Below are 24,411 nucleotides of genomic sequence, written 5' to 3'. Positions count from 1 at the left end.
GACCAGAACTCAAAGAGACCCATGCAGTTTCTGGGAATTCAAGTGACTCTGTGGCCCAAATGCCATTTTTACTTTTACTTTTCTTTATTTATTTGGCTAACAGAGCACAAGGAGGCATGTGGCTCTCTAGGAGGCAAGCTCTCTCTAGCCACGCCTCCACGTCTCCTTAATAAACTCATCAACCCTCACCAAGCTGCACTTTCCCATCTCAGTTAGAAAACACAGATCAATACACAGAGCTGAAGCACTTAGGCTCTGCTCAGTCTCCTGAGTAAATGGTAGGTACGTTCCCACGCCAAGCTGAGGAAGCCTTCTTCCGGAGGCAGCATTGCCAAGGCCTGTGAACTGAGCAGCAGAGGAGGAGGGAAGGGGCACCAAGACAGCAGAGCAAACTGAACCCAGGGTCAAGCTGAAAGCCAATTGGGTTGCAAGGTGCGGCTGCTGTCCTTGCTTGCTTCAAAGCACTGAGAGCAACAGCTTTCTTGACATCATAAAAATCATTGGGGTCTAAAGTAGGTCAGCAGTTCATACACATGTAAATGCCAATGTCTCCCTGCCAACTGTAGGTAGGAGATAAGTGCCCGCTAACTCAGCAGCTGAACTGTCACAAGGGCCACCCTGAACCTCCCTGCTTCTCTAAAAGAACCTGAGAAGGTAACCTTATTCATTTGGTCTGGAGACAAAAAACAATTTAAAATAGTCTTTTTATAAATCCCACAGCTGGCATGGAAAATAATCAAACAAACACAAGTCTCTGAATTTAGTTTCAAAAGGCTCTGAGGGAAGGGTGCTGAGCACGAAGGGGAGGCGTCTTGAGATCTATTCGGAGACATCCATAGCACCTGTTTGTAAGCACGTCTCTCAAAATAGCATTCAGCAACAAGTCTCTAAAATGGCAAATCTACTGCTTCTTTTCCCTGAGAGTGCTTAGTCACGCTAATCCTCTGACCCAAGAAATCCTTTCACAGGAGCCTGCTGGAGGAAGCAGAGCCATGCTTCACATGTCTGCAGCCATGGCAGCAGCTCAGCAGTTAGCAGCAGCCCCTGAGTCAGGGGAAGGCTGGGGGGGGGGGTACTGCTGGGCCCCACCTTCTCCCCAGCACACTCACCATCAGCAGGCTGAGAGCGGAGTCCGGCACCAGCTGCACTGCCATGGTCCCTGACTGAGACTCCCATGCACAGACGCTTTTGCTGAATCAGTCTGCTTGGGCCCAGGGCATCCACAGGCACCTAGGGCAAAGCAGCCGGACATTCAGACTTAGGGAGCCAAGGGCTCAAGGTGAAGCTAGGCCACATTTCCCACGGGGTGGGGAGGAGGGCAGGGGGCTGTTAGGAAGATGGGCTGGGAACCGTGCTTAGGAATAGCATAGCAAGCTGCAGCTTATTTAAAGGTGAGCTCTCCCTGGCTTCTCTAAGCTGCGTGCAGAAACCGCATCGAACACAAACGCAACGTGGGAGTCTGGAACGCAGCGATTCTAGCTGCTACCTCAGCTTAGGCGACAATTCCTGCTTTGAACTGACAATTAAAATAAAACATTCCCCACTGCAGAGAAATCAGCCAGCTCGACCAACACCCTCCCCCACCCCTCCCTTGCATCTCTCAGCAAATTCTGCTGCATAAACATGCTGAATGTCACAACCTACCGGCTGGCAATCTGGTCAGTTGCGTTTCCCTGCTGCAGAAAGGTGTGTCTCTTCTGCTAAAGCAAGTATCTGGCAGGAAGAGCCTGACCAGGAGGCACCGGGCGGTCACTGGAGATCAGCAGATGCCTTCACGATAAGTGAGGACTGATTCACTTAAGGTTTGGCCCCTTCTGTCTTCCCCCAAACCTACTTTTCCTCTCCAAGTAGGACTGCAGGCACAGCTCCCCCGCAGGGCTGATACTTGGGAAGAACATGGGAATACGCTGATGCCTGTTCTGTGAGCGTTCTGATCCCCCTGCCTGTACCACATGTACGCAGCCAGACACCCTCTACCTCTCTCTCTCTCTCCCTCTCTCTCTCTCTCTCTTTCTCTCTCTCTCTCTCCCTTCCTCCCTCCCTCTCTTCCCTCCCATCTCTCCACAGGGCTGCCTGTTAGGAATTTTGAAGGACCCTCCCCGGTGCAGAAGAGGGAGGGCAGAGGAGGCTAATCTGTAGGAAAGGATACCGCTTAACACAGAAAGGCAAATTAACCTTGAAAAATCATATCGTTGGGATACTTTCCCTTGAAGATGTCAGTGGAAAAAGAAAAGCAGGAGGCTGCCCGCCCAGGTTTGTTCTATAGCATGTCTGTCCTATATTCAGTGTCTCTAAAGTTCGCCAAATGAGACAAACCAAGGCATCTTACAGGAGCACAGGGAAATGTATGGCTTCTTAAGAGCTTATTAAAATCAATTAAAAGTGTCAATTGCTGATACTTCTGGCAGCAGTTTTTAATGTCTTTTTCTGATCTCTGCTTTTACTCACCTACTGTAGCCACCCCTAAAATGCCTGAAAATTAACTGGATGGTGTGAAATGCAGGAACAAGGGAGCTGGCAGTGTGTACGGGACTAGTGTTGGAAGGAAAGAATAAACAGCTTTCACACGTTTCTGTGAGTGAGTGCTACTGCTGTACTTATATGCTTTATACGTGCACGGCCGTGTGTGTGTGTGTGTGTGTGTGTGTGTGTCTGTGTGTGTGTGTGTTCACAAATACATGTGCGTGTGTGTGCATGTGAGTGTGGAAGGCAGAGGGTGACCTCAGATGTCATTGCTCAGGCTCTAGCCACCTTGGTTTTGTTTCAGCTAGACTAGATAGCAGAGAGCCCCATGACCTGGCTAGCCTTACCACCCCAACATGGGAGCCACAAGTATGTGCCACCGTGCCCAGACCTGTATACACAGGATCTGGGGACCCAACTCAGGTCCTCATCAAACATTTGCATTATGATTTATAACAGCAGCAAATATTTACGAAGTAGCATCGTAAAGATTTTATGGCTGGGAGTCACCACAGTCTGAGGAGCTGTATTCAAGCGTCCCAGCATTAGGAGGGTTGAGAACCACTGCTCTAAACTATTAATATGGCCACCAGAAGGACACACAGAGTAGCTGCTAAACCATGTTCTTTGAATCAATGAAAGGATGTTCCTCAAATTTCTTCTACGGTGCCCTAATGACCTTGAACCTTTATTCCATGTTACTTGACTAAATTTAAATACCATTGACCTCTGGCGTCCCTGAGAGAATCATTTCCTGCCACCAAAGACCTGAAGATTCAAAGCAAAGGTGCATGACTGTGCCCAGAACTGTGAGGACACTCTGGACATGCCAGAGGGTGCCATAATACAAAAAACGTAGTATTGGTCATCAAGAAATAATGACTCAGGCAGCACATCTAGTTACTGACCGGGGAACCCTCACTCTGGCCCCTCCTTGCCCGTAGCCTTCTCAATGTTCAGCTCAAACTTGCACAGTGCCTGCTCTGCCCTTCTGCCTTCAGAGAATTTTCTGTCTCAGAGGAGGGAAGGTGTGCACGGGAATTGCTTACAGATGTAAGATCTGGACAACACTATTAGGGGGTCCTTTTGGTAGTGATGACACAGGAGACTCCCTCTGGCTAGCAGAATAACCCAATGTCAGAACTAGGGACCCTTTGTCTTAGTTTATTCTCACTGCTCCAGACAGCAAGCATCACTAGCAGTACATATGACCAATAGTAAGTTGAGAAATGATGAAGGTGTCAAATATCAAGTATAAAAAATCAGGAGTAAGGAAATCACTCTAGAAAAGTGTAGGATGTGGGGAGTTGGTGAAAAAAGTAAGAGAGTGGAGGAGCCATCAGAGGATGGGCAAGAGCAACCCTGAATTAGTGGAGGTAAGGACATAAAGTCTAAATGACTGTGGAACAGCTTTGGGAATGAAGAATTAATTCACATTAAATTGACATTTATCAAAAAAGTTGTGACCAACAGGTGGGTATATGAAGACCCTATGGTGTCATATATACTGGAGTGGTTTTTAGGATTAAGGAAGAATGGAATTCTCTTGATTTCATTTAATGCAACAATACACATCATGCTAAGTGAAAGAAGATGTACTCCAAAAGGCAAGCATAATGGTTTTTCTCATATGTGGAATCTAGATTTAAAAAAAAAAGACTTGAAAATAGAAGGGAGACATCTTTGTGTCTATAGGTGTCTATAGGTGTGTGGGTTTATTTCAGGGTCTTCTATTTGATTCCATTGATCCACCAGTCGGTTTCTATGCCAGTACCATGCAGGGTTTTTTTGTTTTGTTTTGTTTTTATCCCTCTCCCTCATTCCCTCCCAGTCCCACCCTTATCTCCTCCCTGCCCCTTTCCAAGTCCACTGCTTGGGGAGGACCTCCTCCCCTTTCATCTGACCCTGTTTTATCAGGTATCTTCAGGACTGGCTGCAAAGTCCTCCTCTGTGGCCTAGCAGGACTGCTCCTCCCTTGGGTGGTGGGGAGGTCAAAGTTTTTATTACTGTTGATCTATAGTACAGCTTGAGATCAGGGATGGAGATACCTCCAGAAGATCTTTTATTGTTGAGGATTGTTTTAGCAATTCTGGGATTCTTGTTATTCCATATGAAGTTGGGAATTTCTGGCTAAGATGCTCAATCCCCATTCAAAAAGGCAAAGAGGATGGACATCAGAAGAGGGAGAAAACAGGGAACAGGACAGAAGCCTACCCCAGAGGACCTCTGAAAGGCTCTACCCTGCAGGATATCAGAGCAGATACTGAGACTTATAGCCAAACTTTGGGCAGAGTGCAGAAAATCTTATGAAAGAAGGGGGAGATAATAAGACCTGGAGAGGACAGGAGCTCCAGAAGGAGACCAACAGAACCAAAAAATCTGAGCACAGGGGTCTTTTCTGAGACTGATACTCCAACCAAGGACCATGCATGGAGATAACCTAGAACCCCTACACAGATGTAGCCCATGGCAAAACTAGTGGGCTCCATAGTAATGGGAACAGGGACTGTCTCTAACATGAACTGATTGGCCTGCTCTTTGATCACCTCCTCCTGAGCGGGGAGCAGCCTTACCAGGCCACAAAGGAAGACAATGCAGCCACTCCTGATGAGATCTGATATCCTAGGATCAGAAGGAAGGAGAAGAAGACCTCCCCTCTCAGTGGACTTGGGAAGAGGCATGTGTGGAGAAGGGAGAAGGAGAGTGGGATCGGGAGGGGCGGGGGGAGAAAGCTACAGGTGGGATACAAAGTGAATAAACTGTAATTAATAAAAATAAAAATAAATACAAAAAAATAAGAGATTATTTGAGATGGAAAAGAGGAGAGGTGGGCAAGTATAATCAAAGAACATCATATACATGGTGCAGGGCTGAAGAGATGGCGCAGCAGCTGGAAGGACTATCCGCACAAGCAGGTTAGAGCCCTGAAATCCTCGTAAACAGCCAGATATGGTGGCGTGCAGCTGCTATCCCAGCACTCTTAAGGCGGTTGGGACAGGAGAATTGCCCTGGAGGTCCAGGGTCAGTTAACCTGAACTAGGCAGAGCAAGGGCAGAAAACAAAAGGGACCCTGGCTCAAAGGGTCAAAGGCAGGAACTGACTAAGAAGTTGCTCTCTGACTTCCACACCCATCTTTACACACACAAACATACACAGAGAAGTACACACATACACAAGCACACACACAAACATTCACACACAGAAATACATACACACAAGCATACACAAATACACACATACAGAAATAAGCACACACAAGCACACAAATCACATACACAAAAACATATGTACACATAAACACATACATCCAAAATTAAAGAATGAAAAATCTGCAAATAAAGGGTAGGTCTATGTCACATCATCACAAACCATTACAAAAATTAGCCATTAGCCATTAGGCCAATTAGAAAGCTCAGCAGGTGAAGGCGCTTGCTGCCAATCCTAACAAGATGACCTCAGTTCCAGAAACCTACATGGTGAAGTCTGTCTTCCACTCACGAACTGGGTGTAAAACTCAAGCATTATTTATTTTATTTAAAAGAAATTTAGTGTGTATGTGTGTGTGTGTCTGTGTGTGCACATGTGTATATGTATGTACGTGTGTGAGGGGGTATACATGCTATGGTGTGCATTGTAGAGGTCAGAGGACCCCTTGATGGAGTCAGTGATCTTTCTGCCTTTGCATGGCTTCCAGGAATTAGAGTGATTGACAGGATTTTTCAGCAAGTCCTTTACTCACCGAACCATCTTGCCGGTAGCCCTCAGACCTTTCTTTGGACTACACACAGTAGACGTTCAATGGCTGTTGATAACCCACCAAGCTCCTATTCATTTTGGTAATGAAAATAGAGAACCTAAACAAACTTGGCACATTGCATGGCCAGAATGCCCAGATCTAATTTTACTTTTAATGACTGGAAATATTATAGCAGCTACCACTATTACTTCCTTAAATCATTTTTAGTCCATTCTCTATGTAACCCTTACTTTTAGGCTTTGGTGTCAAAAGCCATCTGAAATGCTTTTTAGGAAAGGCACAGACCACAACAAGTCATACTCGATTTATAATCTGAAGTCATAAATTTGGTACATTGTGCAATTATTTTTATCTAATAACAGATAATAGCAATTATAAGGCTATTTAGAAATAAGTAAGATTTCTAAAATATTTATTTGATTACCAAATGATGCATCTTTTATTTGCCGTATGTGTACTATATTAAGTTAGATAGAAAGAAGCGTCTGCATCTGGTTGAGACAAATGTAACAGGACAGATTAATTCTCCCATAAGAAACAGACAAAAACTGTACAAAACACATAGTTTTTCCAAGATAATAAATACAAGACAAAATGGTGACCCATAAGAAATAAGAAGCAAATGAGATGCATTTTATAATTGCCACAGAATTGAATTAGAACTGTTCTGAGCCCACAGAAGAGAGGTTAACCAAGTTGGACAGAGTTCAGAACACAGGACACTGAAGAGGAAGAAGGTATGAAGATGCTCCTTTTGGAAACCTTCGGATCATCACTCATCAAGTGTTCAGCTGAGAACTAATCCCTACATACATGTGAAGAAACCATTATTCACTGCTAGGTCAGTACCACCCCCTCATCCCCACTCCCAGGATCTGTATGTAGCAGGGTAGCAGGATTAAGAGAAGTAAAGGTAAGGCCTGGGGTCTGGGAGTTGGCTTAGCAGATTAAACGCATCTACTGTCAAGTCTAAGGACCAAAAGTCAAGCCCCAGGACCTGCGTGATGGAAGGGGAGAACTGATTTCTATGCATGCTCACAGAGAACGCACACACTAATAAAATAATTTTAAAGATATCTTAAGGTGGGGACTACATGGAGATCCACAGGTAATTCGAGATGCGCTCCTGAAGGGGACTGTGAGCCCTGTTCTTTCTCTGCTGCAGCTCAGGATGAGACCATTTGTCCACACCCATGTTTCCACTGTGATGGGACCATCACCATCATACCATGCCCAATAAGAGCATGAGGTAGCTAAGGCTCTAGCAAAGGATAACTCTTTTCTACTTTATAGGTAATGTGTGGCAGGTTTGTTTTTTATTTTTTTCTAAAACTGGAACAAAACAGCGACGTGAAAGTCCCAGAAAGACCATGGCTAGTGCTCACACGTGGGCCTGGACAGTGTGTGCTCATAGAAGCCAGGCTGGAAAAACTCATAAATCATGAAACATTAGCAGAATCCTCAGAAGGCACTTGCTGCAAAAGTGAGGAGTAATTAGCTATAGATTGATCGCTAACCTGAATCTGCCTAACACCTCTCAGAAGTAAGATCTCTAAGGACTAACCCATCTCCACACAACGAGCTACATATTTAAACAATCTCAAAAGAATAGCTGTAAAAACACAAAAACTGCCCAGAAGTGAACAAGGTAAAATTTATAATGTCTCACATTTATTTAAAACCACTATTCATGGAAAGAAGTACTTGATCCCCTAAATAGAAAAATAACCAAGATCACCCACTGCTAACACAGAGATGGACAGAAAATCACATTAAAGCTCTACTTCACTTCAGAGATACATACTTTTTCTTTTTTGTCCTCTTTCTTTCTTTCTTTCTTTCTTTCTTTCTTTCTTTCTTTCTTTTTGACACGGTGTTTCTATATAGCCCTGTCTGTCCTGGAGCTGTAGAACCATGCTGGTCTTGAACTCAGAGATCTGCCTCCTGAGTGCTGGGATTAAAGGCATGTGCCACCACCACCAGAAGCATGCACATTTTTTTTATTCATGTGTATGTGTATATTTATATGAATGTGTGCCACATGTGTGCAGGTGTTTATGGAGCCAGAAGAGTTCAACAGATCTGGAGTTACAAGCGGTTGTGAGCTGCCAGGTGTGGCTGCTGGGAACTGAAGCTGAGTCCTCTGGAAGAGGAGACGAGGAGACCACTGATAAATCTCTTCATCCCTAACAGAAAAAAAAAAAAATAAAGACTAAACACAATTAGAATTAGTGAGTTGTGAGACAATTTAAAACTCTAATCAATATGTAATTTCTATACCTGAAGACACAGAAGATATAGATTAAACAAGGCCTAAACTTTTCTCCGAATTATATGCATGCTCAACAAAATCTAAGCAAAATAAGCATGAAGAAACTGCACTAAGGTACATTATAATAAAAGTCCTCATCATCAGTGATTGTGGCCACAGAAACACAAAAATATCACAGGGAAAATAGATGGGGATGACAGCAGAGTTCTATAGATTCCTTGTGAAAACGAGGTGTGTAAGAACACTGAGGAATAGTCTTCACAAAACAAAACAAATGAAAGCTATCAATGTGGAAGTCTGTGCCCTACAAAATGTATGTCAAGAATGAAAACAAAATACAGACAAGTGGAGTTAACCAAGAGCAAAGGAGTTAAAAACAAAACAAAACAAAAAAAAAAACAACCTCCTGTCTCCATGGCATCAGTGGTGAGTTCTAGGAAGTAGGTCTGATTTTATATTAATTCCTAGAGAAATTGTTGAAGAGAAAGGATTCTGAACTCTGATAAAAAAAAATCTTTACCAATAAAAATAAGGACTGGAATGATCATGAATCAGAGGTCAATAGTCACCAAATTGATCTCTAGAATTGGTAGAATTTTATCAGCCTCTACACTGGCTGTTTGAAAACATTGGCAGATAGATTCTAAGTTCACATGGAACTGAAAGGGACATAGAATCGTCAAAACAACTGGAAAAGAAAGATTGGAGAATATTTAATTTCAAGATTTATTACAGATGTAGATAGACAAATAGCCTAACAGGCCTGGACTGGGTTCAGACAGAGACCCACACAAATGGAACAGGTCATTTTAACAAAGATGCCAACACAATGCCCTGGAGAAAAAAATAATCTAACAACTGGTTCTAGAAAAGCAAGATATTCATAAACAAAGTCCTGGAGTTGTAGCTATACCTTGGAACATAGAAATTTAGCTCAATGTGTATTACAGTCCTGGTCATTAAACCCCATAAAGCTTACGGCTGAGAATACAAGGGGACAGGCTGGAGGAGAGGAGATGGCTCTGCAAAGAAAGTACTTGCTCTATAAGCGTGGACTAGAGTTTGGATCCGCAGAACCCATTTAAATTTCAGATAGATTGGCAGCTTCCGACAGTCCTAGCTTTCAGAAGCTGGAGACAAGGCATCCTTGGAGCAAGCTGGCTAGCTACACTAACCAAATTGTCGAGCTCTGGATTTAATATAGAGATCCTTTCTCAGTAAATAAAGTGGAAGGTAACTGAAGAAGGCAACTGGTATTAACCTTCTGGCCTCCATTCTCTCTCTCTCTCTCTCTCTCTCTCTCTCTCACACACACACACACATATGCAAAAGACATGTATACAGACACATGCAAACCACATATATACATATAAAAAATCAATAATTTTGCATTTCATCTCTAAACTTGGAAAATGCATAATCAATAACAAAAATAATAACATTTTGAGGCTTTCTTTTTAGAGGTAGTGGATTGGGTGAATATGAGAGAAATCTTCACTTAGGGATCTGTAGTGACGAGAGGAGGTACCATCACTGCCCTGGCTGTTGGGGGTAGATAAGTTCCCGGAAACATTTAAGGTGAATCACCAGAAGCTGGTAAAGTGATTTTTTTTAAGGTCCTTAAGTCCTTAATGAAGCCAAGAGAAAGAAATTCCAAATGGAAGGATTATTATTTCCTAGGGAGCAGGAGTGTCTATCCCCATGATAGGCAAGGAAGCAGATTTGGAGGGCAATCAAGTAAGATGTTTTCATCTGGTGGGGGAGGGGGAGGAATGGGAGGACCTTCCTTCAAAGGCTGGAGCTTGGTAGAGGCCTCTGCGTGTGCTCTCAAAAGATGGGGTGATGGGGGACATTTCAGAATGGTAACCACAGCCCAGAATGAAGGCCCAAACCCTGCCGCCAACTTTACGGTGTGAAGTGCTTCCTGGCAGGAATGCAGAGCTCCAGTGGGAAAGCAGAAGCAGCCAACAAGATGTAGCGTGGAGCCATGGAGGCCCAAGAGAAGCTGGCCATGGAAGACCCAGCTGTCCTGCATAAGCCTGAGTTTGGATAGGTCTCCCTGGACACTCTGCTACTCAGAGGTCCTGGCTGGAGCCTGGTCCTGTCTTGCTATAGCCAGGCCAGAGCTCACACCCCAAGCCTCCTCCAGAGAGGCCCTCATGCTTGCCTGGCAGGCATTTTACCAACTGAGCCATCTTCCCAGGCCCCACATTAATCTTTTTAATGTTGCCTTTAGAAACTTTATACCAATTGCATTCTGATTCCTCCACTCAAACCAACTGATTTTTAAAATGACATTTTCCATCTTTAGCTCTAGGTAGTATTTTTCCATATCTGGATCATGATGAAATTTTTTTCTGCTATCTTTCCTTACAGACCTTATGTAATAAATGTTACAATTTTCTCACTCAGATTTATAGGAAACAAACATGGTTCTCACTCATGTGTAAACTACGTGCTAATTGAGAATTCTCCTGTGGCTGAATATTTATGTTGTTTTATAGTCATTGTTTTCTATTTCAGGTACTTGTAAATAATATATCTTTTTATAGGCTGCATACATTTTCTTCTGACATATTTTTATGTTAAAATGTGAATTTTAATCAGGTTCAGAGTTTGGGCTTTGGGTAAGTGACCGGATCTGACTGTATCAATGGGCTAGTCCATGAGTTCATAAGCTGATGGGCTGTTAGGAGATGATGGAAACTCAGGAGGTGGGACCTAGCTGAAAGGAGATCTCTGGGAGTGTGTCTGGGAGGCTTGTCTCTTTTCCTGTCTTCTTTCCCTCCCTTCCCCTTCCAGTCTCACCAAATGAAGCTAAGATGTTCTAATTGTATCTAAAACATTTTCATATGAAGGATTAAATTGCACGTAGTGTCGTTTCTTCTATACCTTTTTGAAAGATAGATCAACTTCTCAGGGGTTGGGGCTTATTCTCAGGTATGCTATTTACTGCAGAAATCTATTTAATTTCCATACATTTTTTATAGATGATGCTAGGTATATATGTGTGCATGTATATTTGTCTGTTGGGAACTTGGTAACTTTAGAGCTTTTATCGGTTCTTCATGCTATTTTTGCAATAAATCTCTTCCCACTATAATTAATAGATTTGAAACCTACCAGAGACCCCAACCAACACTTAGTAAGGTTATAGATATGATAGTAGGACCTCCTGCAGTTACTTAAAACTAAGTAATTAATTGTATAATATATATTATCTTTATTGGAACTGCACAGATACTTCAAAAGTGTCTTTGAAAAATCTGCCTTAGTTCCTTTACTCATTCCTGTGACAAAATATGTAACAGAAAAAGAATCTGTATGAAGGGGTATGGTCCACCATGGCAGAAGTGATGTGATGGGGTGTGAGTGGCCCATCAGGGCCACTAGGAGTGTGAGAAAGCTGGTTACGGAGCATCTGCAATCAGGAGGCAGAGAGAGACGGATGCTGTGCTCAGCTCACTTTTTTTCTTTTAATATTCAGCCCCAGGAGCCCAGCCTGGGAGATGACGCCACCCACAGTTAGAATGGGTTTTTCTTCTTCAGTTAAACCTCTCTGGATTCTCATAGGAGTGCCCAGAGGTGTGTCTCTTGGGTGATTCTGAATCCTGTCGGGTGGACAGTCAAAGTCATCCAGCACAGCATCTCAGTCCACCCTTTCTTTATGACTCCTGCAATGTCAGCCAGCTCCTTATTCAGTTAAAGAACTGTACTACCTCTGTGTTTATTATTTAATTTTTAATTTAATTTTTATTACAGCTCATTCAGGTAAATTTTCCTTTTATAATAACAAAATAACATTATTTCCAGCAGCATGAAGAAGATAATTATGTTCTTTATAATTGTGTTGTTTTCAATATATATATTCTTATATACTTAAGTGATTCACTGCCCATTTATTTCAATGGTCAATTTTTCTCCTAATGAAATGTTACACTGGTTCAATTATTGTTGTTATAAATACACTCTATTTCAAGGGATAATTATCAATATTTTCACTAGCCTTCTAACATTTTTATCTATCTTTCCAAGCACAGAATTAAATATTTCGAAATTTATAATGCCAATGCCATCGTAGGTATTTTAACTGAAGTGATATTAAAACTACCGATTGAACCACAAACAATGGCTTTTCTCATTTTATCTTCCTGTCCTAGAGCAAGATGTATTTCTCTATATATCCAAGGTTATTTTCCCCCCACGTAAAAAATGTGAGATTTTTTGATATGTATTATATGCCTTCGCACGAGTTTAATTAACATGTAATTCAACTTCATGGCTATTGTAAACTGGAAGTGTTTTACTACATTTTTAGCTGCCTCATAAATGTAGCCAAGTATCAGACTGATTTTGTGTTGTATCACTTGGCCATCAGTTTCCTTCCCTGCTTGATTCTCTTTGGTAGCTTTGGGCTCCGCGCTTTAGCTCTTCTAGTCTATAATCCTAGTTTCCCAACAGCGATCCTTATAAAGGCTCATTTATTTCCTGTACATTATCACACATGTACAACAACAGAAATATCTATAAAACACTTACGTGAAAGCCCTTCCCCCCATTACCGCTTAGATCTGAAATGTAGCCCAAAGACTCTCCTTGTTAAGTTTTGGCCCACAATGCATCTGTGTCCAAAGACTGCGCTATGAGGAAGTTGACTGGGTCAGACTTCGTGGACAGGCTAGCCCATGGGTTCATAAGCTGATGGGCCATTGGGAGGGTGATGGAAACTTACTGAAACTAGCTGAAGGGAGGCCCTGGGAGTGTGCCTGTGTGGGTTATATCTTGTTCCCCAACCCTTTTCTTTCTCTCATCTTCCTCTTTTCCTCTCTTCTCTCTTCTTCCTGTCTCCTCCTTCTCTTCTCCCTGGGCATCAAGAGGTGATCAGCTTTGGCTCACCTCACCTTCCCTGCCAGGACGTTCTGCGTTGGCATGGGCACAAAGTGCTTGATCCAGCTGAACAGACTGACCCCTGTCACTACACAGGCTCAAATGAATCTTTCTTCCTTTAGTCGCCTGTCTCAGGTATCCTATTGTATAATGAAAAGTTGACTAACTTTCCTTGTTAACATGCCTGGTACCACAAATAAAGTCGTATCCTGCCCTTGATGCCGATCCAGAGTTCAACCCTTCACAACGCCCCCAGAGTGTTATTATCTGCTCTCTGCTACCATCCGCTCTCACAGGGATTGCTGTGATAGCCTCCTAACCACAGTCCAGGTCACTAGGGAGACCTTTCAGAACTGAGGTCAGATCTCATACTTGCTCTTGTGCTGGAACCCCCGAGAAATCTTTACAGTCCTTGCAAAGTGCTGTGTCGTCTACCAGCTCCACCAGGGAAGCCAGTCTCCTCCTGTCCTCCCCCACTCACCTGTGGCTGCCTGCCGGATCCCCTGGGTATTCCCTGAACAGAAGATACGCTCTTTGCGCTCTGTTTTCCTTCTTGGGAAAACTGTTTTCCAGGTGTCCGTGTGACTCATTCCATCACTTCCTCCTCACGATGCTCAAGAGTCAGCTCCCCAGAGACCTTCCTAGATGTCCTCGTGTAAACTCCCATCCTCCTTCCCTGTGCCTCCCAATCCTCTGTCCATTTTATTAAACAATATGCAACCTGCAATTCCATCTATGTATTTATTTCTCATCTCTCTATCTTCACACACATACAACTTGGCACACATGCGTACACTCACACACTCATGTGCATGCATGCACACACACACACACACACACACACACACACACACACGCACACTCACCCATACTTCCAGAACATAGGCTTCAAAGAAGACCTTCTTCCTGCTCTTCCGACTATTATATTCTTAGTAGTAGACCATTGGGCATTGGTGTTCAGGAAATAATTGTATTGAATGAGAACTTGCACCTATGTTTAGTGTCACACTGAAAGAAAATCATTCTTAAATATTTAAACTGATAAGTTTCTTCCAATCCAGTATAGTGGATTTATTTTCATATTGAGGGGGAATATTTTTATTCCTAATTCTTGCAGATGTTGTTAAGTGATGACTTGTATTAACTACTTAATCAAACAGATGTAATGTCAGATATTATATCATCCTTTGGAGGGTTGACATATTTCCCTGTATAATCTCTCCCTGGACTGATTAAATAATGTTAATCACCAGCCATATCTCTTTAAATATTAGTAGATAGATTGTTCCTTTGTGCTCATTGACTTCTCCTGTGTATAAACAAATTGCTGGTGCATCAGAGAGTGAAGAAGATGTTTCAGTGATTTAGCTTGCATGAAAAATAAGCATGCTGAGAAGAAAATGATTCATTAGCATATTTCAAATTGACCCCTGTGAATATACACTTATCTATATGCAAGCCATTCTTTAACATCTGGATTTGTTCATGGAAGCCCCAACTATCAACAGCTACTTTTCTGCAGATATGAATTCATATCACTATTACATAGCCCCCAAGTTTGAATTTCTTTAATCTTCTTTTTTTATTTATTTTTTTTTCTTTAATCTTCTTGACCACCTGTTTTATCAACATTTGGCAATTTTCCCATACCTATTATTTCCTACAAATAATAGGGACCCTGGCAAGAAAGAAAGCAAAGCCACCATGTAGGTTTTCATGCTAACATCTATCTAGGGGTCCAAAAAGGAATAGTATTTCGATATTTTGGTGAATAGATTAGCCTTGGTCTTTCAGTAGAGAGACTATGAGGTTCATTAGAGTATAAGATTCCTAAAACTCAGAGACAACTTTGTTGCAGTTTTTAATATTTAATATTTTTTAGAATTAAAAATTTAAATATAGTCAGAAATTGAAATACTCGGGCAATTTTAGCCAGCTCTAGAACATTTTATGTCAATGCCATCATTTTTTCCCTTAAAATTAATGCTCAGGCCATAATTAATTAGAATCTGTTTCTTTTTAAAACATGTTTTTGTTCTTTGGAAGTCCCATGCATTTATACAGTATATAGTCATCATATCCATCTCTATCTACTCCCCTTCAACTCTCCCTAATGACCCCTCCCATCTCCCTCCTAGCTGGATGTTCTCTCTTTATCTTTATGTTTTTGTAAGGCACCCCCAACCCCGGAATCCAGTTAGTGCTCCCCATATACGCATGGATATGTGACCATCCACTGCGTCACAAGCAAGCTCCGTGGGCTCTATCCACAAGGAGGGTGAGCTTTCCGTTCCCAGAATTCAATAGTGGTAGTAACTCATCTACCAAGGGGACCCCTCTCCCATTCGTGCTGGAATCTGGACTGGCTTGATGTCGTGTAGGAAACAGCCAAGTGTGAGTTGACGTGTGCAGCAGCTGGAAGTCAGCAATTCGTGGCTCTCCTCCCCCACCTGCCTACCCTTCCATTCTTTCTGCCTGCTTGTCCTCAGCATTTTCTTAGCCATGGGCCATGGGGGGAAGTTGGTAGAGATGGCCCATCTATAGTACCCTTCGTGGTACTATTACTTATACTCCGCAGTTTGAACATTAACTGTGACCTAGTGCGAGGGAAAGCTTCTCTGACCAAATATTCCTGAGTCTGCAACCAAAATCTATGCTTCTGACAATACCACATACATGAGCTTATCATCACTTAAATATGTGATGGAAATATATGTTTTAATACTAAAAAATGCTATGCCTGATGGACCATGGCCTCACACAGGCAATCCAGGTCCTAGTCAGCTGTAACGAGGTGTGTGGGTAGTTGGTATGTGGCTATGCTATGATGGGAGCAGCCCTTCACTTCTGTGTCCCTCCTCTCTAAAACCCGGAACTCTAGTCTAAGCATGAAGCAAGCAGAAGAAAAATTCCAAACAAGGGACAGTCTACACAGTAAATGAGAAGAATTTCTTTAAAGATGCCAAGGTCAGCAGGTCCAAATGTCTGAGAAGCTACCAAAGCCAAGAGTATACTGGGGAGCCACGACAAGTGAATGCAATACAATCGCCTGAATAGACCCCAAAATGGAGAAGGAAAGTGAGGGGAGAACAGGACATCTGAATAAAGAGTGGACTTCGGATAAAATTCCACATCAGTGTCTGTATATTCGCATCGGCTCACTGCTCACAGCTGGTGACAATCTTCCGTTAGATGCAGGGTTCTCATAAGGGACCGTGTGCAGTGTCTACAGGAGCTCTTTGTACAAGGCTTCCTGTTTGTTTCCAAATCTAGTACTACTCTAAGACATGAGCTTTATTTAAAAACGGAATTGTTGACAACGCTGGATCTAGGCCAACATTTTTATTACTGTTAGAACTTGGTTTTGTAACTGACAATGAGAAGGTTCTAAACGTCAATGTGCTCATCTGAATTGGGGATTTTATAAATAAAAAATGATATGGGTCTAGGTACATTTTTACCTCTATTTTATGAAGATTTCAAACTAAACTTTAGATTAATACATCCATGTGGCATTTTTGATATTCTTTGTTGCTTCCTTTTATAGGACTAATGAAAATCTCAGCAAACAAGACAGCAAGTTCAACCAGGCAAGAGAACAACGTTGGCTTTAACTGATATACGAAACTGTAAGTAGAGTACAGCACAGGTTCTACTCAAAAACTGGTAGGATAAATCCCATTTGCAACTGACATTTTCAAAGCCTAGATCATAGGCTTTTCTCTTTATAAATATTGATTTTTTAATGTGATTTGTTTACTAATAACAAGGTATATCTCTATAAAAAAGTATGGAGCTATCAAGCCAAAGACACCCTAGCAAAAGGGGGGGGGGGGGTCCCAGGAGGTGTAATAACAATGGTGCTAGGCTCACAACGAGAATACAAGCATTGGACAGAAGTAAGACTTCCTAAATTGACAACTCATGAGAATTCTATCACCCTGCACAGGAGCTAATGGGGTTGGGCCTTGTTAGAGAAACAGGCTAAACACACAGAGCTCCAAATGCAAAGCCAGCATTTTGCTCATCACCCTGTGATAGTTTCAAGACAGAAAAGTCAATAAAAAGCCAGGGCAAAGGGAATTTGAGATTATGGCTGAGATTTGCTATAAGTGACAATGAATTCCTTAATGGCGGCTCTCCACAGCTGTGTCTTTCAGAATGTATCCCTAACTGTACCCTCGTAAGAATGTGAGGAACAAGCACTTCCTAGAAATGTGCATGAAGTAAAACTAGAATAGATGGAGAAAATGTAGTATTATACACAATAGAGTTTTGCAGCCATAAATAGCGAAGTTAGTTTGTTTGCAGGAAAAAGTGGGTACTACTGGAGATAACTGTATGAAACAAATTGGACCAGTCTCTGAGAGACAAATGCTGCATGTTTCTCCTGCTTGTGGGTCTTGGATTTTACACAGATGCATATAACCGTATAGCTATATACAATACAAAAGTAAATGGAAACTGCTTGGGGGAAGAAAGGGAACTTACGGCAATGGAGAGTGAGGAGAAAGGATGGAGTGGGATGTGGGGAGAGAATTAGGCTCAAAGGCCTTATCTAACCAATGGAGAGTGAGGAGAAAGGGTGGAGTGCGATGTGGGGAGAGAATTAGGCTCACAGGCCTTATCTAACCAGGGTAACACATTTTAAGAGGTATTATGGTTTGACTCTGAAACCATGAGCCCAAATGAATCTTTCTTCCCCTCAGCTGCTTCTGTCAGGTATTTTTCATCACATCAGTGAGAAAAACAGTTAATATGAATGTACGTCAGGATTAGATATCAGGCTCAGAAGTTATTCTCGACCATCTCATTTCTATAGCCACAAGCAAATTCACTTATATAAAGTGTTCTGAGGACCTGGGATGAGGCTCAGGACTGAGCATGTTCATAAGAAGCAGCACCAGGAAAAACTGCTGCCATGTTGAGCTACCTGCTAACAGCCCCACTTCTGGCCTCTAAGCTACCTGCTAACTCCCCACTTTTGAACCCTGAGTCAAAAGCTCATCGGAGAAGCCCAGCTCTAAAATGTCAAGAGAACATCTTCAGAGTGTGATTTTCCAAACAGAAGCACGACTAACCTGTTTCATGTGATGACTTGATTGGTCTAGTTGATGCTCAGGTGTCATTCTCCTCCTGCCTGGGGCTGTCTCCCACCATCCCATGAAGTCAAGAGGAGCACAAGATGAGAAGCATACCTGGAATGGCCTGTGAACCTTGTACAGGAATCACACACCCTGGGAACCACTGCAGGGAGCTAGTTCCACTTTGAATCCAGAGAACAAAGGCCCCTTGGGAAGTAAGTGGGGCCTCCAATGGTAGGTGTACATAATTGGTTGAAATAGGCATTTCAAGGATGCTTGATTTGCATTACACAGCATACTGTTATCATATGAACGGAAACACAGTACCTAATTATCCTATAGGCACAGGGAGGGGAGAGCTGGCGGGGAGCTGCGTCAAAGGCCGCCTAGCAGACGTGGTTAGTCTAAAGACACTCTCCAGATGAAGTCACCCAGAGAGTAGGAGGTTCTGCTGGGGAGACGGAGCCCTGCACCTTAAGGCAGCCACGCTCACAATGGCTGGGAGAACTGCCACCTCAAATGGCAGGCTGCCTCCAACACACAGCTATCCTGTTAACTTTGTTTCTGAGCATTCTGGGTCAGTATATCCAGAAAGATTTCAATCAGTGGACAGAGGAAAGAAGTCCCTTATCAGTGTGGGTGGGCAACGCTTCCTCAGTTGGAGCTGGACTGTCCATCTTCTCTCGGAAAATCTGTGCTCCTAGCACCCAGGCCTTGGGGCTTGGGCTGGCTTTTCTGGTTCCCTAGCCTGCCAGCAGCAGATGTGGGGTTTCACGACCTCTGTAATCAATTGGGACAATTACCATAATAAATCTCTCTTTTCTCTTTTCTTTCTCTTTGCCTGCCTCACCCCCTACCTACTGCCCCCTTGCACCCACAAGCATGTCCTGCATAACAATTCAGTCATCCAGTGCTGACCCCCTGGTGTTAAAGCAGATAATGTGGAGCTGAAAAATTCCTGTCATCCAGTGACCTTGCCGCCGTCATATCACATGTGTTAGTGGTGGCACTGATAAAAAGCCAACCTCTAGGTTATATCCATACATAGTCCTTGGTGGAGTATTAGTCTCATGAAAGACCCCTGTGCTCAGATATATTTGGTCCTTGTGGAGCTCCTATCCTCTCCACGTCATATTAACTCAGAGACTGAAGCACCAACCAAGGACCATGCATGGACTGAACCTAGGCTCCCTACACAGATGCAGCCAATGACCAGCTCATGCTTCATGTGAGTATCCTAGTAAGGGGAGTGGGGCTGTCTCTGACATAGACTTCGTTGCTCGCTTTTTGATCTCTTCCTCCTGACAGGGCTGCTGGCCAGGACACAGGGGAAGAGGACATACTCAGTCCTGATGTGATTTGATGTAAGTAAGGTGGGTTGGTGGTGTGGGAAAGGGTGGGGTAAGGGAGGGAGAGTGGAACTGGGAGGAGAAGAGGGAGGGGGCTATGATCAGCATGTAAGTGAATAAATGAATACATTAATAAAAAACCAAAACTTTCCCACTCAGGATCACCTTTTTCTCAAGAAATTTTTACACAACCCTAGGAAAATAGGTATATATGAACACAAATCAAATATTTACTGATAATAATAACAATATTATAATAACTGTATCATAACAATATTGTTCCAAAAATTTTTATCTAATACAATATTATCACTTATTAACAACAAAAGCAAATATGCATAGTAATGAGATTATTTGCTTCTTTATTGCCATATGAAGAATTAAATATTGGGCTGAATATTTGATACTGCTGCACATAGAACATCGTCGACGCTTTTCAGAGTTAACTGATATTTTGATTTTACATGTCAGTGCTAAGAATTCTACTTTGTATAAACACATAGTGCAAAATGGCAGAAACTTTGGGCCATTTCAGAAATGTGTAGAAATTCTGTCTTAATCCCAAGCCAAAATTTACCGCTATTATAAAACTGAAGTGAGCAACTCACACAGAGATTTTGTTTTAATCAAACATTCTAATACAATACAAGAGAGAGATATGAACTTGATCCGTGCTAAAGGATGATATACATTATCTTTCTAGAAAGGCAGAAACCCTTGTATGTACAGTGCAAACACAGCGTCCTCTAATCAGAGGCATGTCAGGCAGCGTTCGCTGTCAGTGTGTGATGTGGAAGCATGAGCCACACAAAGCACACACATTATATGTTCAGAACCAAGACTGCAGTGGAGTCCAACACAATGTGAGGTGTGGCAGAAATACATCAGAGCTGCCACACACTAAAGTTGAATTAGGCTTTGGCTATTGTATATTCAGAAACCATTCCATTGTGTAAATGTACCACAATTTCTGTATCCATTCCTCAACTGAGGGACATCTGGGTTGTTTCCAGGTTCTGGCTATTACAAATAAAGCTGCTACAAACATGGTTGAGCAAATGTCTGTGTTGTGTACTTGAGCATCTTTTGGATATATGCCTAGGAGTGGTATAGCTGGATCTTGAGGTAGCGCTATTCCTAATTGTCTGAGAAAGTGCCAGATTGATTTCCAAAGTGGTTGTACAAATTTACATTCCTATCAGCAGTGGAGGAGGGTTCCCCTTTCTCCACAACCTCTCCAGCATGTGTTGTCCCTTGAGCTTTTGATCTTGGCCATTCTGATGGGTGTAAGGTGAAATTTCAGGGTCGTTTTGATGTTTCCCTGATGACTAAGGATGTTGAGCATTTCTTTAAGTGTTTCTCTGCTATTTGATGTTCCTTTATTTAAACTTCTCAGTTTAGCTCTGTACCCCATTTTTAATTGGGTTACTTTATTTGTTGCTGTTTAACTTCTTAAGTTCTTTATATATTCTGGATATTAGCCCTTTGTCTGCTAGAGAGTTGGTGAAGATCCTTTCCCAGTCTGTAGGCTGTCACTTTGTTCTGATGACAGTGTCCTTTGCTTTACAGAAGCTTTTCCGTTTCATGAGGTCCCATTTATTGATTGTTAATCTTAGAGCCTGTGCTGTTGGCGTTCTGTTCAGGAAGTTGTCTCCTGTGCCAATGAGTTCAAGGCTCTTCCCCACTTTTTCTTCTAACAGGTTTAATGTGTCCGTTTACTGTTGCCAAATTTTTCACAACCCCCACCTCAAATTATGTGATTGTCTCTGGGGTCATTACCTACAGTTTAATAGACTGAAGCAAAAACAAAACTACTGCACTGTCAGTCACATAGTAGAACACGTATATAACATTTAAATTTTTTATTATAATATTTTATTTTTATTTTTATTAATTACAGTTTATTCCATAACATTTGATAATGGGAAAACATGGGTATGTTTCTGGTTATGAACTGTGTTTGCATTGTGTATGCAAGGATGTCTTCTCTTCTAGAAAGAATGTATATCATCCTTTAGTATGGATCAAATTCATATTGTATTGTGTTACAATGTTCGATTAAAAACAAAATCTCTGCTTAACAAACGTGGGTCTTATTTTTAATCTAGGACATGCTCTATAATTTCTTTTTTTTCTTTAGTGGAGCATTTTCTAAAGCCATGCTGTGTTTTCCAGCTGCAGCTTCATACAGTTCATGTTTACTGAGTCTCCTAGTTGCAACATTCTCTCCAGCATTTGACTTAGCTTATTCCATTTGGTTCTTCATGGGTCCGGAAGCAATAGATTGTAACACACACATGTGCTACCTAGTGTATGTAGGCTTGTGTAAGCATACTTGAGATATGTTCAGAGCCATGAATTTGCCTAATAACGCATTTTAAAGACATCTTCCCATCTTTCAGTGACATGTGACTGTTTATTTATGCAACTGGTTCGTGAATGACTTTGCAGAGCAGCAGGCTAAGGATGTGATACCTATATGGACAAAATTTCACATGTAGGGGCTAGAGAGAAGGTTCAGCCAAGCTAGCATGAAGATCTGACCCATGAAGATCTCCAGGACCCATGGACAGCAGTTCTGGGGAGGCCTAGTCAGGAGGATCCCAAAGGCTTGCAGTCCAGCTTGCCTAGCCAACTGACAACCCTTGATTAGATTAAAAAAAAAAATTATGTGGAAGGGCCAGGCCAGTGGTACATACTTTTGCACCAGCACTCAAGAGGCAGAGGCTGGTGAATCTCTGTGAGTTCAAAGCCAGCCTGATGCACCTAGCAAGTTTCAGGCCAGCCAAGGCTATGTAAGACCCTGTCTTAAAAAACTTCCAAGAATGAATTAATTATAACATGGAGAACCACCTGACACTGACCCCTCGCCTCCTCTTGCATGGGCACACATAATGAGAGACACTGGTACACTCCACACACAGCTTTGACTCACCCAAAAACTGAACTGCTGACAGACTGCTGTCAAGCAAAGCCTTCCAGTAATATTAACAGCCAAGCAATTATTATGTTATATGCATTAAATATGGTGGACATACAATAGACTTGGGGACTGCGAGAAGTGAGATCACTGTTTCCTATGAGAGTGACTTACTGGAAAGATAATCTGATCACAAGGAGATAGTTAATGTCATCCTGGACTTTATGGCGACTGGCAACTCTTGAGTTCACCAAAAGAACGGGAACTCACTAGATAGGAAGTCATTAAGACACTCCAGCGTGCACTGAGGTTACCATTTAATTCTCTGTCTTTACACTTACTTGTATTTTTCCCAACTGCTATTGGTGCCGTGTATGTTGTTTGTATATAAAGTTTAATAAAGTTTATATGAGTTTTTGTATTTTTACCATGTTTGCAGTTTTTATTCAAAGACAATAAGAAACCTGTAAAACGGCAAATGATATTTTGATTTTGTGGCGTCAGTATTTATAGTTGACATTTACAATACTATATACCATGGGCGATTGACAGTTCAGTCTCCATGTGGATCTCTGAGTGAGAGGATCAGGGGCTGCCTCTATCATGAACTCAGTTGACTGTTCTTTGATCACTCGCTCCTGGTGATGCAACTTTGCCAGGCCGCAGAGGAAGAGGATCCAGGCAGTCCTGATGAGACTTAACAAGCTGTGGGCAGATGGCAATAGTGGAGAACCCTCCTTTCAGTGGACTAGGGGAAGAGGATGGTGAAGAGGGAGGGAGGGGGCTTCAATTGGGATATATAATGAATAAATTGTGAAACAATAAAATAACAATTAAAAGAAAAAAGAAAGTAAGGAAAATAGGAACTTTTGCAACTTGTTGAAATTTTGTTTTGTTTGTTTCATGAATAAATAAGTACATGTCTTTATGTTTTCCAAAAACCTGGGATTTTTCTTCATTACTTTATTCAATGAATACACATTTTTGAAGGATATAAAGTTAGCTGATGCCTATAGCTTTTCTGCATTTATGGTCTCTTGAATGTGCATTCAAAAAAGGATGTAGCAAAGGTTACATTTCCCAGGATGTTTCAGTTGAGCGCCTCCTGTGAAAACCATAAAATTTGTCCACAGTTTATGTATTCTTTTATGTTAAGAACAAATAGATTGTTATATATAAAATATCTACACAAATATAACAAATATATACATACATATTTGTATGTATATACATACAAATATATATATACATACATATATAGATATAGATGATATACCCTTTTCTTTATTTTTTCTATATGTCCAGGCTATATGATTCATTTATTAAGTTTCAGGTTGTCTCAAAATTTACAAAGCAAGTATTTCTCCAAATAAAACTGTGCTCTTTGAGGGTCATCTGTATTTACTCTCTATCTGTTTATCTGTCTGTATTTGTTCTAATTATTAGTAGAACTATGTATTAGTTCTATATCTCTGGAGCATCATCACTAATACATAAGGCTAATCTTAAGAGTTACAGCCAGAACAGCGTGTGCTCACTAGTTTCCAATCAGAACAATCAGCATCAGGACTACTGAAGGTGTTCTTCCCGTGGAAGTAAAAAACTCTTCCTCAAGGTCCCACATTCAGGGCTGTGTTATGTTCCCTAGAGAACACATACAGTCTTTTGTGAGCACAGTT

At 41.9% G+C, this 24,411-nt stretch overlaps 1 protein-coding gene and 1 long non-coding RNA gene across 6 annotated transcripts in view; one reads left to right on the top strand and one right to left on the bottom strand.

Annotated features, from left to right (window-relative positions):
• Frmd4a (FERM domain containing 4A) overlaps nucleotides 1-2,011 on the bottom strand; it is a 577,932-nt gene extending 575,921 nt beyond the window's left edge. Inside the window, exons 1-2 of the mRNA XM_060372407.1 lie at nucleotides 1,645-2,011; nucleotides 1,110-1,230 (exon numbers count right to left, since the gene is read on the bottom strand). Of these exons, the coding sequence (XP_060228390.1) occupies nucleotides 1,110-1,154 (45 nt within the window). The 5' untranslated portion in view covers nucleotides 1,155-1,230; nucleotides 1,645-2,011. The remainder of the gene's footprint in view (nucleotides 1-1,109; nucleotides 1,231-1,644) is intronic.
• LOC132649179 (uncharacterized) lies at nucleotides 1,679-23,825 on the top strand. Of its 5 annotated transcripts, XR_009587617.1 has the most exons (9): nucleotides 1,679-1,802; nucleotides 2,068-2,253; nucleotides 2,458-2,574; nucleotides 6,870-7,061; nucleotides 16,927-17,008; nucleotides 18,491-18,697; nucleotides 19,345-19,691; nucleotides 19,772-19,827; nucleotides 22,215-23,825. It is a non-coding gene; the product is annotated as an uncharacterized LOC132649179 (long non-coding RNA). The 5 variants fall into 5 exon arrangements; XR_009587619.1 differs by lacking the exon at nucleotides 19,345-19,691; XR_009587616.1 differs by having other exon boundaries at nucleotides 18,491-19,691.
• Nucleotides 23,826-24,411: the final 586 nt, after the last annotated feature.

This window comes from Meriones unguiculatus, chromosome 19 (genome assembly GCF_030254825.1).
Source record: "Meriones unguiculatus strain TT.TT164.6M chromosome 19, Bangor_MerUng_6.1, whole genome shotgun sequence".
NCBI classification, from domain to species: Eukaryota; Metazoa; Chordata; class Mammalia; order Rodentia; family Muridae; genus Meriones; species Meriones unguiculatus.
The sequence above is the reverse complement of the archived record's forward strand: the minus strand, read 5'-3'. Positions and strand labels throughout refer to the sequence as shown.